Below are 15,163 nucleotides of genomic sequence, written 5' to 3'. Positions count from 1 at the left end.
TAATGGATGGGCAAAAACTGGAAGCATTCCCTATGAAATCTGGCACTAGACGAGGATGCCCTCCCTCACCACTCCTATTCAATATAGTATTTGAAGTCCTAGCCAGAGCAATCAGGCAAGAAAAAGAAATAAAGGGTATTCAAATAGGAAAGGAGGAAGTCAAATTGTCTCTATTTGCAGACAACATGATTGTATATCTAGAAGACCCCATCATCTCAGCCCAAAATCTCCTGGAACTGATAAGCAACTTCAGCAAAGTCTCAGGATACAAATTCAATGTGCAAAAATCACAAGTATTCCTATACACCATTAACAGACTTAAAAAGAGCCAAATCAAGAACAAACTGCCAAGCCGGGCGCGGTGGCTCAAGCCTGTAATCCCAGCACTTTGGGAGGCCGAGGCGGGTGGATCACGAGGTCGAGAGATCGAGACCATCCTTGTCAACATGGTGAAACCCCGTCTCTACTAAAAGTGCAAAAAATTAGCTGGGCATGGTGGCGTGTGCCTGTAATCCCAGCTACTCAGGAGGCTGAGGCAGGAGAATTGCCTGAGCCCAGGAGGCGGAGGTTGCGGTGAGCCGAGATCGCGCCATTGCACTCCAGCCTGGGTCACAAGGGCGAAACTCCGTCTCAAAAAAAAAAAAAAAAAAAAAAAAGAACAAACTGCCATTCACAATTGCTACAAAGAGAATAAAATACCTAGGAATACAACTAACAAGGAACATAAAGGACCTGTTCGAGGAGAACTATAAACCACTGCTCAACAAAATAAGAGAGGATACAAACAGATGGAGAAACAGTCCATCTTCATGGTTAGGAAAAATCAGTATTGTGAAAATGGCCATACTGCCTAAAGTAATTTACAGATTCAACACTATCCCCATCAAGCTACCAATGACCTTCTTCACAGAACTGGAAAGAAACCACCTTAAACTTCATATGGAACCACAGGAGAGCCCGCATAGCCAAGTCAATTGTAAGCAAAAAGAAGAAAGTTGGAGGCGTCACACTACCTCACTTAAAACTATACTACAAGGATACAGTAATCAACACAGCATGGTACCAGTGTTATTGCAAAATTTTTTCCCGTTCTAATTGATGTAAAAATTCCTTGAGCTATCACTAGCTCAACGTTAAATTTGAAGACAGCCACTTTACTGATTTCTCCTAACTTTCTGAAACATTTTCTCACCTTTCCCAGGTATCCATAAGCTGTAACTTTGCCTTCTCTAATATTTACATTTTGTTTTGTTCTCCTGATTAACTGCATTATCAAGTATTTCCAGAGAGATGTCAAATAAGGAAGCATTAATTGGCTTCCTTGTCTGGCTTGTCATTAAAGGGAATACTGGTGTAGAATGCGGTTTTAGGGGCCTGGCGCGGTGGCTTAAGCCTGTAATCCCAGCACTTTGGGAGGCCGAGGTGGGTGGATCACGAGGTAGAGAGATTGAGACCATTCTGGTCAATATGGTGAAACCCCGTCTCTACTAAAAATACAAAAAATTAGCTGGGCATGGTGGTGCGTGCCTGTAATCCCAGCTACTCAGGAGGCTAAGGCAGGAGAATTGCCTGAACCCAGGAGGCGGAGGTTGCGGTGAGCCGAGATCGCGCCATTGCACTCCAGCCTGGGTAACAGGAGCGAAACTCCGTCTCAAAAAAAAAAAAAAAAAAGAAAGAATGTGGTTTTAAATATTAACCTATTTTGTCTGTTCCTCTTACCAGGAGTTTCCCATAAAAAAAAAAAAATAAGTCAGCCGGGCGCAGTGGCTCAAGCCTGTAATCCCAGCACTTTGGGAGGCCGAGGCGGGTGGATCACGAGGTCGAGAGATCAAGACCATCCTGGTCAACATGGTGAAACCCCATCTCTACTAAAAATACAAAAAACTAGCTGGGTGTGGTGGCATGTGCCTGTAATCCCAGCTACTCAGGAGGCTGAGGCAGGAGAATTGCCTGAGCCCAGGAGGCGGAAGTTGCGGTGAGCCGAGATCGTGCCATTGCACTCCAGCCTGGGTAACAGGAGCGAAACTCCGTCTCAAAAAAAAAAAAAAAAGTCACAAATGACTTGAATTTGTATTTAAATGCAGTAAACATTTTAAATTAGTTTTCTTTGGTTTATTAGTACAGTGAATTATACTAAAACATGTTGTAATAATGAACTCTCCCCACATTCTGACAAATCATATATGCTTAAAGTAATATGTTTTTAATAAGCAGCCGTGATTTTTAAAAAAGCAAGTTAAATAAGTGAATACAGCCATAATTATATTTGCTAACTAGAACTTAGGTTTTCTATCAATGCTAGCAATGCTGATGTGCTTATCATGTTTTAGTAGCAATATTAAACTCAATTTATAAAGCAATAGGTAGTTTTCCTTCTTTATGTTGTGGCTCAATTTAGGTAATATTATAACGATCTATTCTTCATAGGTGTAAAACAATTCACCCGCTCAAGCCTTTTTTGGAACATAGTTCTGTTATATCTTTTCTTAATCTTGCTATATACATATATAGATCTGCTGGCACTTTTCCACATATCCAAAATTATCTTCATTTGAATAATCTTGAATAATTTACTTCATCTGCCAATTTTTAAATTTTTGGTCTAAAATGCTTTGAAAAACAGTTTAGGTGCCCATTTATCCTAACTGATAAGAATTAAGAAAAAGTTACAAGGATAGCAAAGGATAAAGCAAAACTGCCATTTGATTATTTCTATGCAATTTATTAGACTTTGAAAAGGTTGCTGGTTACAAATGTCAAATCAATTTCATTTCTATATATCAGCAAACAAATTACTATTTTAGAAGACAACTATACATAATTTCATCAAAAACAAAGCTACCAGAAATAAAGCAAAACATTAAATATATAAAGAGAACTAACTAAGATGTCAAAGATCTAAGTCAGCTGGGCGTGGTGGCTCATGCCTGTAATCCCAGCACTTTGGTAGGCCGAGCAGGAAGATTGCTTGACCCCAGCAGGTGAAGGCTACAGTGAGCCGTGTTCATGTCACTGCACTACAGCCTTGGTTACAGAGCAAAACCCTGTCTCAAAAAAAAAAAAAAAAAAAAGTAAAAAAAAGATCTAAATTAATGAAGAAGTCAAGTCTTTTAATATTTATGAATTAAAAGACTCGACATTGTAAAGATGTTGATTCTCCAAGCTGATCTATAGATGCAATCCACACAGAATCCCAGCAGATTATTTGTAGAGCTTTGACAAGCTATTTCTACAGTTTTTGTATGCAAATATTAAAAGGCCAAGAAAACCAAGAGACCCCAAAAGAGCAAAGAAATTTGGGAGATAGGAGAGAGGAAGATCAAAACAGTCTATAAGGCTACAGTATTCATAAAAGTGTAAGAACAGGCCAGGCGCGGTGGCTCAAGCCTGTAATCCCAGCACTTTGGGAGGCCGAGGCGGGTGGATCACGAGGTCGAGAGATTGAGACCATCCTGGTCAACATGGTGAAACCCCGTCTCTACTAAAAATACAAAAAACTAGCTGGGCGTGGTGGCGTGTGCCTGTAATCCCAGCTACTTAGGAGGCTGAGGCAGGAGAATTGCCTGAGCCCGGGAGGCAGAAGTTGCGGTGAGCCGAGATCGCGCCATTGCACTCCAGCCTGGGAAACGAGCGAAACCCCGTCTCAAAAAAAAAAAAAAAAAAAAAAAGTATAAGAACAGAGATAGACAAATAGACCAATGGAACAAAGTATAGTAGTTCAGCGGTACCCTGTGAGTGAACAACTAGCACTTGTATTCCTTAGGTAGAAGTTCTTGAACATATGCACCAGGATAACAGAAGATTAAAAACAGCACTGTTTAAAACAGCTGAAACTATAAACAGCCCAGGTATGTATGAATTATGGATTAGGTAAGTATACCATGGTATGTTAATAAAATGGAATGATATAATAGTGAAAAGGAATAAAAACACAGCTATATGCAGAGAATCTTTCCATGTTAAGAAAAAGTAGAATTCCATTATATAGATTCAAATACAGACAAAACATACTGCCTAGAGAATCACATACAAGTAACAAAACTAAAGAAAAACAAAATGAGTATAGAAGTCAGAACAAGTAGTTTACCTCTTCAGGAGATAGGAGAAATGTTCTGATAGAGACACACAGGAGGCTTTAAAAAGGTTACTTTAATCATTCTACTTCTTAACCTTAGTGCAATTACACAAGTGTCTCCTTTATTGATCTTTAAACTGTACGTATACATTTTCACTCATCTAAGTATTTCATAGCAATTTCAAACAGACTACTTTTAAAAGTTACGATATTGGCTGGGTGCAGTGGCTCACACCTGTAATCCCAGCACTTTGGCAGGCAGAAGTGCGTGGATCACGGGGTCAAGAGATCGAGACCATCCTGACCATGATGAAACCCTGTCTCTACTAAAAAATAGAAAAATTAGCTGGGGTGGTGGCGCGCACCTGTAGTCCCAGCTACTCTGGAGGCTGAGGCAGAATTGTCTGATCCCAGGTGGCGGAGGTTACAGTAAGCCGAGATCGCACCAGTACACTACAGCCTGGCGCCTGGCGACAGAACCAGACTTTGTCTCAAAAAAAAAAAAAAAGTTACAATATTAACATCCCAATCTTTATTTTCAAATGGCAATCAATATTTACTTATTCACAACACCATGAACAGAAAAGAGATTTATTTGTATTCTCACAACAGTAAGCCTGAAGAAAACAACATACCTTATATATTCCAAAGCCAGGATCAATAAGACGGGCACGAGCTGATGTAGATGGCTGAATGGAAGATCCCACTCTCGGAGCTTTCTTTACTTTAGGTGAACTATTAGAACAGGGTTTTGTCTCAGTCTGTTTAGATGTGCCAGGAAGATGATCAAGGTCTGGGCGAACTAGCAGCTGAATTATATCATTCAGTCCAACATCATAGTCAAATAAGGTATATCCATTTTCCAACTGGAAAAAAAGAAAGAATACTGAAATGCTTCTCTAAAATGTATTTTCTTACATTTCTGTTGTTCAAATGTCCTAGATAAACTTAAAATCCATACCACTATAATTTGGGGAGTTTAAAACTATTCTTATTACTTAACGGCCTCTGACGTCAGCATCCTCTCTGGACCCCAATAAATTCTTAATAATTACTCCCTATTAACTACGGAGTATAATGCTAGCCATTTAAACAAAAAATAGGCCAGGGTCCCTGGCTCACATCTGTAATCCCAACAATTTAGGAAGCCAAGGTGGCAGGATCACTGGAGCCCAGGAGTTCCAGACCAGCTTAGGAAGCCAAGGTGGCAGGATCACCTGAGCCCAGGAGTTCCAGATCAGCCTGGATAACACAGCAAGACTCCATCGCTACAAAAAAATAAAAAATAAATAAAGTAAAAAACTTAGGTGTGGTGGCACATGCCTGTGGTCAGGCACTCAGGAGGGTGAGGTGGGAGGATCACTTCAGCCTAACAATGAGCTGTTATCATGCTACTTACTGCACATCTGGGCAACAGAGACCCTGTCTCAAAAATAAAATAAATAAAATCCAAAATGTCTCACTGTGCTGTAACCTTATGACCTACAGAGGAAAACGCTAAAACTAGATTTAATTTCTCAAGTTTTACTTTTTAATCAGTACCTGAATCAACTTCAAGAAAGGCGAATTTTCAAAGTTGCTTTATAACCTTACACTCAGAAAGACGTTAAAACTCATCAGCTCAGTGTTTCACTTTTTTTTTTTGTGAGACGGAGTTTCGCTCTGCCACCCAGGCTGGAGTGCAGTGGTGTAATCTCAGTTCACTGCAACCTCCCAGATTCAAGCATTTCTCCTGCCTCAGCCCCCTTGAGCTGCTGGGACTACAGACTACCACCATGTCCAGCTAAAGTTTGTATCTTCAGTAAAGACCGGGTTTCAACGTGTTAGCTAGGATGGTCTCAATCTCTTGACCTTGTGATCTGCCCACCTAGGCCTCCCAAAGTGCTGGGATTACAGGCGTGAGCCACTGTGCACAGCCGTGTTTCACTGTTTAAAAAAAAATACTAAATTAGCTGGCCATGGTGGCTCACACTTGTAATCCCAGTACTTTGGGAGGCCAAGGAGGGCAGATCACCTGAGGTCAGGAGCTCAAGACCAGCCTTACCAACATGGAGAAACCCCATCTCTACTAAAAATACAAAATAAGCCAAGTGTGGTAGTGGGTACCTGTAATCCCAGCTAACCTGTAATCCTAGCTACTCAGGAGGCTGAGGCAAGAGAATCGCTTGAACCCAGGAGGTGGAGGTCTCGGTGAGCCATTGTGTCACTGCATGCCAGTCTTGGCAACAAGAGTGAAATTCTATCTCAAAAAAAAAGTGGGGGAGGGACAATCGGAAAGCAGCAGCAGGAAGGAAAAAGGCAATCATGTGACTGGAGTGATGTATATAACATAACACAAGTCAAAGAACAAGATTTCCAGCAAAGTGTAAAGAAGGATTCCCACCAACAGAGCTCAGAGGATGACCCTGCTGACACCTTGCATTCTAGCCTGCAGGACTGTGAGACAGTAAATTTCTATTGTTTTAAGCCATCTTGGTTTTGATACATTAGTACAGAAGCCCAAGGAACCTAAGTCTTCATTTTGTTTCTTTATATAAAGTTCAGATGGCAATTTCACTATGATACAATGAAAGAAAACTCAACTCCTTTCAGGCCAAAACTATCATTTTTCCAGAAACATAATATTTAAAGTGCTCATTTTCTACTCTTCATATGTATTACTTTTTCTTCTTCATCTTTTAGACCAAGTCTCACTGTCACCCAAGCTGGAGTGCAGTGGTGTGACCTCGGCCCATTCTGCCGTGCCCAGCTAATTTTTTGTAATTTTAGTGCAAACGGGGTTTCGCGTGAAATCCCGTTTGCACCAAAAAATACAAAAGATGTAATGCCAGGATGGATTACTTTTCAACACACACAACTCTTAACATAGTAAGACCATATTTGAGAAGTCAACCAAAAGGAAATCTAAGTATATCCTGAATTTTTTTTAAAACTTTTAATCTACTAGATCAGTTATTTGAATTCAGGTGGTCCAAAAACCCAACAAGCACTATCTCAAACACTGCGAGTACTCACGTTTGTCAAATAGAACAAGGTATCAAGAACTTCACAGATTTCTTAGTCAGGAAATTAACTTATATACCACCTCACAAATTAACATGCTTACTCTAAATAAGCCTAAGTAGTATCCCAAGTCAGTAAGCAAATAAGCCCTAATAAGGATAGGGATGTAAATATTGCTTCCTTGATTAAAAACAAAAAAAAGAACACCCTCTAGTCTTTTAACTCCTGTGGTGGAGGAAAAAAACCCAAAAAACTCAAGGAGCAAACACTGCATTCACACCATTATTTTGACATTCTCCAACAGCCCCCCAAAAAAACCATGAACAAAATACCTAATTCTGGAGGAGCTGAAAAAGCATAAGATACAACTGATAGACATTATGACTATTTTTAAAGGGAAGTGTTCAAAGATAATAAACTCTAATAATATAAAACATGCAAATTAACTAGTAGGATATTTCCAAAAATGAAGATAGCAATTAAAGTGATAAAACTATCGGAAATTGAAAGAACATTTTTCCATTGAAGTTTGAGGAACCAGAGTCAGAGGGATGTTGGGGCTATTTCTACATTCAACTCCTGGTTGGATTCTACTAAGTGATTGTCAGGAGTAAATACAAGCTGTTTCAAGTGGTACTTTTAAAAACTTGATTTGACAGGAAAAATGTCGTAAGTCAGAGCATATGTCTAAGCAAATGTCTAAGCATTTCAAGCAAGGCATGAGGCCCTATATTAAGTTATATCCACAGTAAAATATAACCACCTTACCTCATGCTTGCTATGACAGGCTTTTTAAACTCAGTTCCACTCCTTCCCTATTTCATGGGTACTCCTCCAGTCTTCCTACAATAGTGATTGTTATCTACTGCATTAACACGTTCCCCACAGCTTTATTCCACAAAGCTTCACATATTATGAAGAGCAGTGAAGTGTTGAGATGATTTACTTGAAAAGTACTTAAGTTCTTCCATATTTAATGAAAGATTGAAAGTTATCTCTGACACTCAAATTATGCTCCAAGTAGGGAAAAAAAGGGGTCATTTAGAAATTATAAACATATATGTGTCAGAAGCACATAACTTAGGTCCATCAACGTTTCCGAAGTAAATGTTTGAGAGCTGCCATACTTGAAGATGGAGATGCAGGATTTACAGTACTAAAGAATCAAGAATAATAGGTTAAGCATTTTTTGAGACCACACTTCTGAATTTTTACTGGGTCAAATGAAGAAATTCCAGGTAACAAGAACTGCAGTATTGATGCAAAGGAATACTAGAAAGTACTTATCAAGTGGAAGTGGATGAGAGGGGAGTGGGGAAGTCATTCCCAAGCAACTACTGACTAGGGATGCCAGTGAAGGGCCTAACAACATTCATATATTTATCACATAGTATATATATGTTGTATACACATCATATGTAACACACACACAGACATTCCTTTAAATAGCAAGTACTTTTTTTCTTTTTTTTTTTGAGATGGCGTTTCGCTCTTGCTACTCAGGCTAGAGTGCAATGGCACGATCTCGGCTCACCGCAACCTCCGCCTCCTGGGTTCAAGCAATTCTCCTGCCTCAGCCTCCTGAGTAGCTGGGATTACAGGCACGTGCCACCATGCCCAGCTAATGTTTTGAGACGGGGTTTCACCATGTTGACCAGGATGGTCTTGATCTCTCGACCTCGTGATCCACCCGCCTCGGCCTCCCAAAGTGCTGGGATTACAGACTTGAGCCACCGCGCCTGGCCCCTGCAAATACTTTTATATTGTGTGAAAACCAAGGAGGAGGGCCAACTTCTTCCAACTATGGTTCATGAACCACATTGTAATCTATTTTAAGGTCATCTCTATAGTGGTAAGGAGTGAAAGAATGACAGGAGAGGAGGGTGAATCCTTTAAAACAGGAAAAACTCTGGATTCTCAAAAGATTTAGAGATCCACCAACATACTAACTCTTCCTTAAAAAGACCCAATCCTCAGCGCACCTCAAACTCAACTTCCCAGATAATAATGTTCACAGCATGTTACCCTATTCTAACCAGAACTTACATACAACCCTGAATTGGGAGGTCTCTCTTTTGACTCTCAAAAGTGGAGTCAAGACTGGGCAAGGTGGCTCACACCTGTAATCCCAGCACTTTTAGAGGTGGAGGTGAGCAGATCATGAGGTAAGGGGATACCATCCTGCCCAACACAGTAAAACCCGATCTCTACTAAAATACAAAAACTCAGCAGGGCATGGTGGTGCCCACCTGTAGTCCCAGCTACTCCGGAGGCTTAGGCAGGGTAATAATTGCTTGCATCAGGGAGGAAAAGGAGGATGCAGTGAGCTAAGATGGGGCCACCGAACTCCAGCCTGGAGACAGCAAAACTCCGTCCCAGCCCCCATCAAAAGAAAAAAGGTGAAGTCGATTAACACCGCTTCTCCAACTTCATTTACATACAGATCACCTGGGAATCTTGTTAAAACACAGATTCTAATTCAGTAGGTCTGGTGTCAGGACTCTAGGTTAAGCTAATACTGCTGGTCCCGAGAATCCAGGGACATACTTTGAATAGTGAGAGACTAGTAGGAGACTATCTTTCAACATTCATTTTCTAAACTGCAAGTAGTTGAATTGACAGCTACTCAGGTGTTACCAGAATCTCGTGGGAGATTCTGGTAACACCTGAGTAGCTGTCAATTCAACTACTTGCAGTTCTGGGGTGAGCTGACCATCTATAATAAATATCCACAAGCGATTCTGATGTATACCAAAGATTAAAAGCAGCAGGCTAATTTACGAATGGGGCATGGGGGGGTACTACTCAAACAAAAATAAATGTCATGTCTACAATTTATGACATTTTTCACTATGTGGCAGTAAAGCATTCTGAAGAAGGGGCACCTTTTTTCAATGAGAACACGGTATTTTACAGGATGGGGACCGTCTGTGATACCAATCTAGTAGCTACTTGCTACAGGCAGGCTACCTCATCTGTGGCACTCCAAAGACCAATAAAGATAACACTCATTGCCATAGTTACTGGTCAGCTCATAAGGAAGTGAACACAGTTGGTACAAATGACCTTTCTTTTCTGTCTCCAAGTTAATAATGGCTGGCATGAAAGGTCTATTTCTCATCCCTACTGGTTTATCACTGAGCTGAAGAAACCAAAGTAGTGAATTATCGACTATGAGGAGGAAGTGTAAGGTTGTTATCCTCAGTTTTCCCTGGAATCTGGAATGAGCTTCCTGGTTTAATCATGTTTCCTTGAATTTAACCCAATCTCGTGTTAGATAATTATTTTAAAATATTTGATAAACAAAAATTTTAGGGGTATTGCCCAGGAACAGCCTTCATTTCTATCTGATGCTGAAATCACCAGTGTCCTAGGAATTCAGGTACTGTTTGTCCTTAGCTAAAAGAAAAAATACAGAAGACTTGATTATATGCCTTTTCACTTATGATCAAAAGGAAACGGTATCAGCCACTTGAGGCACAGCAAAACAAACCTATGTAGTGTACAATTATTTCAAAAGCAAAGCTTACAACTAAATATGTTTTTACAAGTCAAACACTAAGGAGTCAGTATAAAACTGGCTGCAAACACCAATCCAAAGTGCTGTAACATTTTAAAGAAGGGGGAGGAGAAGCTCTCTTTCCCCAAGTATAATTTGTTACTGTGAAATTCCTGGACAGTCTTTGAAGACTAAGCCTGTGAAGGGAAGGAAAATATTCCTTTTAAGTAGTTTGCAATTGTAGGCTATCTCTACCGAATCAAAGAGCTACATTTATTTCAAGCCACAGGAATTGATCTCAACTGTGGTCTATCAACTCAGAATGCCAACTTTTTTGTGCATTAAAAATATGAAGACAAAGAAAAATATGATGGGTCTGAATGTCTAGGTATAGACTATGAGAGACCTGTGGAATAGGGGTGAAAAAAAATCAGACCGGCCAGATCATGGCCATACCGCGAAAACACCAGAGATGGCCAAAAAGAGTCTTCAGGTATGCACCGCTGGCTATGCTGCAATGCTGTACTAAAAGCGTGAAAGAGATGAGAATTAGAAGGCGAGAAGTTTTAAGAGCAAAACAGTCTTGTACTCCTCTTCACTCTGGGAATTAAAAACTCTGGCCTATGTTGGGCAATCGAGAACCCGGTCCCCGTTTACACCGACCGCTTCTTCAAGCCCAGGTCGCTAACCTCCCTCGAGACATTCCAAACCTAGGAGAGGAGGAGAGGGAGAGGGACGAGAAGTTCTGAAAACCCTTTCAGTGTGCGCGAATCCTTCCACAGTCAGGAAGCAGAGCTAGGACTCTCTTGAGAGCTCAATTCCTGAGTTTTCCCTATTTGAGAGCCGAAGACGCGGAAGAGCCACGGAAGCGAGGCGAACGCTCAGCAGGGTCAGCACCGCTAGCAGCCGGAGGGGCCAGCTCTCCCAGTCTCCCGCGCGGTGGCATGGCCGCCAGAACCCGCTGCCCTCCCAGGCCCCGCCGAGCGCGGGAAGCGAGGGACCCGGGCGCCCTGTGCCTGTGGTCGCTGTCCTACCAAAAACAAACCGCAAAGAGATTTGCGCTCTGGACGCCCTCACCTTCGACCCCGCGGAGCGCACTTGCAGTTGGGGCTGGCAGAGACCCACTCCCAGACACCCAGCAGAGCTGGGCCCCGCACCCTGCGCCTCGCGGGGGCTGCTCAGCCGCAACGCAGCCAGGTGAGCCCCGCGCGAGCGGCGCACCGAACCCTCGGACCTGCCGGCCCAGCGAAGACCAGCTGCTCCGGTCCACGGCTTCCCGAGGGGCGCGGCGGGCGCATCTCACCTGCTTGCCCCGGTAGAAGAGGCGCTGGCACTCGGGCCGTACGTCGAACAGCGCCCACACCCGTTCACGCAGCTCCTCAATCGTGGCTTTGCGAGACACATCCTCAATGGTGCACGTCTTGGAGCCATCGATGGTGCGAACCTGGATCCACATCTTGGCGCCAGGAGACGAGCCGATCCCCTTTGTCTCCCCCTGCGCTCGGGGCAGCGCGCCCCGCCCGGCCCGCGCCGCTTCCCCTGCGGCTCGGGCCCTCCGCGGCAGGCGGGCGAGCGCGCGCACTGGACCGACCGGACACCGGGCCCGAGAAGCGGCGGAGACTCTCACCCGCACGCCCAACTAGCCGAGCTAAGGAGAGACGACCGGAACCACTCTGAGAAGCTGCCGCAGCCACCGCCTCAAAAACAGAAAGAGGCCATGTCTGCGCCGCGCAGAGTGTTTACTTACAGAGCTGGAGCTCCCACATGGAGGTCACGGCGCCAAGCCGGATCTCGCGAGATCCATGCCGGGCTCCGCCTTAAAGAGGAAGCGGACCGGGAGACGGTTACAGACCCAAGGGAACGAAAAAAGGCTGGCGCGAAGAGGGCGGGTCGGAGGGGCGGGGCTACCAAAAGCCGTTACTTGCCGGGCTGATTGCACCTGGCCCCAGAGCGCGCCTTCTAGCCTTTGGGTTTCGGATGGTTGCGCGGCTGCCTACAGCGGTTGCAGTTTTGAGGCCTGGTTTCAGGGCTTAGGGGGCGGGTGACTCCTCGGGCCTAGCGGATATGGTTCTTTGCCTCAAACACACACCAAAAATAAGAAACCCAGACGGGCATGTGTATGATCCTGGAAAGGGGGCGCGGGCGGGTGCGGCCTAAACTTCTGAGAAAGAACAGAAGGAAATGTGCACGCTCCACCGCGCTCAACTGGAAAGCTCCCGCCACGCGGGCTGGCGGGTCCGGTCGCCCCGGAAAGGCCCTGGGGGCCCGCCTGCGCTGCTTCGCGAGCACGTTTCCCGCCTGGCCGCAATGCTGCTTTTTCCCGGAAACCCGCTTCCGAGGTTTTCCGTCGCCTGGCAGAGGCGGCGGCCCCAGGCCCATCCGCAGGCCGCGTGGGTCCCTCTGGGATCGCCCTCTCCGGCCCGCCGCGCTCCTAGCCGGCCCTCCGGCCTAGGAGGCGCCGGGGCAGCTGCCGGAAGGGCCACTCTGTAGCTCCGGACATTGCCGTTCGGAGACCTTCCGCGTTAGGGGGGGCCTTTGACGTAAGGGATTGCGGGTGTGCAGAAAACAGTTTTAAATAATGAAGAGTGATGTCTTTAGCTGTAATAAATCCCTAATATCATCTGCCTACTCATAAAAATAAATAAATAACGCAGAGCTACACGCCTGCGAAGAACTCCAAAGACCCTACTAGGATTAAATCCTCAGAAGCGGGTCTAAGGCGGCGCTACCTAACAGGCCTTCGCCGCCCACACTTAATCCTTCCCCGCTGCAGCTGAGTCAAGGGCGTGGGGGTGAGTGGGCTTATTTTAAAAGGAAATATTTGTTGTCCGGAAGAGAGAGAGCATGGAAAAGGAAACAAAGCAAGACAACTTGGACTTCGCATTTGCCAAAATCGGTGACTTGAATATTCAGACTGGTGCTAATTATTCCCACAAAGGTAGAGTATCATTTTTGTAATAAACTAACGAACAGCTAAAATAATTACGAGCACAGACAAGGCCAGTAATATATCATTCAAAAGAAGAGAAAGGCCGGGCGCAGTGGCTAAGGCCTGTAATCCCAGCTTTGAGAGGCCAAGGCGGCTGCATCACTTGAGGTCGGGAGATCCAGACCAGCCTGGCCAACATGATGAAACCCGGTCTCTACTAAAAATACAAGAAAACTATCGCCGGGCATGATGGCGGGTGCCTGTAGTTCCAGCTACTTTGGAGGCTCAGGCAGGAGAATCGCTTGAACCTGGGAGGCGGAGGCTGCAGTGAGCAGATATCACGCCACTGCACTCCAGTCTGGGCGATAGAGTGAGACTCCGTCCCCCTACCCAAAAAAAAAAAAAAGAAAAGTTGGCCCAACACGGGAGAGACAGAAAAAATGAACTGCACATATGTGTTTTGGGTTTCTGCCCCTGTGAATATTTCAGTCACCTAGAACCTCTAAATATAATTCACTTGCCTGCTCCTATTTTAATTGAAGCAAATAGTGAGTAATTACTACTTATGTAAATGAGACATTTAGGTTGGTGCAAAAGTAATTGCGGTTTGTCATTACTTTCAACGGTAAAAACCTCAATTACTTTTGCACCAACTAAATTTGCCTAAAGCACGCTTACTACCTACCCCAATAAGGCAAAACTATTTACTATTATAAAATTATGCTCTGGCCTTGTGGAGTTACGTTAAGTTTTTTTTTTTTTAGTTCCTTCTCACGCACACAAAAAATACAATGTAGTTGCGATAAGATTTAACAAAAATAAAACATTAAAGAATAATTTAGTATTAAACACTGATGTTGGCACAAACCATGATTAGAGTTGAGAGACGGGAACGAGAATGATCTGGAAGCTTAAAGGTAGCTGTACAACTTGACACGAGTTATGTGATACATGGTAGTAGCAGGCAGCATTTAAATGTTCAGTTCGTGGATTGAGATAGACCGGAATTGTAATCCCATTTTACTGCTTGCTTAAAATGTGATCTTGTACAAATTACTTCCTCAATTTCCTCAGTGTAAAATGGTGCTTGAAATACCTAATGAATGTAAAGTGCTTTGCATACTGTCCCTTAGTAGTACACAATAAATTATTTTAGTGCCGTTGTTATGGAGATTTAGATAAATGGAGTATGCTCAGAGAGGAAAGACTGCTTAAACAAAGACAAAAAGTAGAGAATGATTGACTAAATAGAGTAGGGTAGTGTGTGGAAATTAACATTCAAAGCAGATGATTTTCGTGGGCCCCAGGGAAAAACTAACATTTTTAAGGAGTAGATGGTTCTATTAATATGGATTTGGAATAATAGCAAAAGGAATCTGGACAGATGCCTTAGAGTAAAGGAGAGTAAGATGACAAGAACTTACTGTCAGAAAGTTTAGGGAAGAAGCAATTGTGTGAGTTTTATTGAAATTAGTAGTGGTAAGTAGGAGAGGTGAAGATGTATTCCAGAAAATTAAGCCTATAAAACTTGTAGGATTGTGGATATGAATGATGAGGAAAATGGAACGTTAAGAATAGGTCCCAAGTTTCTAGTTTAGGAGATTTAAGTTGATGGCTTGGGCAGATGGTGATGCTCTGAACTTGAAGAGGAGGCAAG

The 15,163-nt window shown here is 43.5% G+C and overlaps 1 protein-coding gene and 1 long non-coding RNA gene across 3 annotated transcripts in view; one reads left to right on the top strand and one right to left on the bottom strand.

Annotated features, from left to right (window-relative positions):
- UHRF2 (ubiquitin like with PHD and ring finger domains 2) overlaps positions 1-12,373 on the bottom strand; it is a 93,074-nt gene extending 80,701 nt beyond the window's left edge. Inside the window, exons 1-2 of one of the 2 annotated variants that reach the window (XM_010338771.3) lie at positions 11,881-12,373; positions 4,711-4,941 (exon numbers count right to left, since the gene is read on the bottom strand). In XM_010338771.3, coding sequence (XP_010337073.1) covers positions 4,711-4,941; positions 11,881-12,033 — 384 coding nt within the window. In that variant the 5' untranslated portion in view covers positions 12,034-12,373. The remainder of the gene's footprint in view (positions 1-4,710; positions 4,942-11,880) is intronic. The other variant, XM_003928173.4, reaches the window with a different exon arrangement.
- A 119-nt stretch (positions 12,374-12,492) lies between these two features.
- The window catches only part of LOC141583723 (uncharacterized), a 257,104-nt gene continuing 254,433 nt past the window's right edge, over positions 12,493-15,163 (top strand). The window contains exon 1 of the long non-coding RNA XR_012516574.1: positions 12,493-13,515. This is a non-coding gene — a long non-coding RNA (uncharacterized LOC141583723). The remainder of the gene's footprint in view (positions 13,516-15,163) is intronic.

Source organism: Saimiri boliviensis, chromosome 2, assembly GCF_048565385.1.
Source record: "Saimiri boliviensis isolate mSaiBol1 chromosome 2, mSaiBol1.pri, whole genome shotgun sequence".
NCBI classification, from domain to species: Eukaryota; Metazoa; Chordata; class Mammalia; order Primates; family Cebidae; genus Saimiri; species Saimiri boliviensis.
This window is presented reverse-complemented; position numbering and strand designations above follow the sequence as displayed.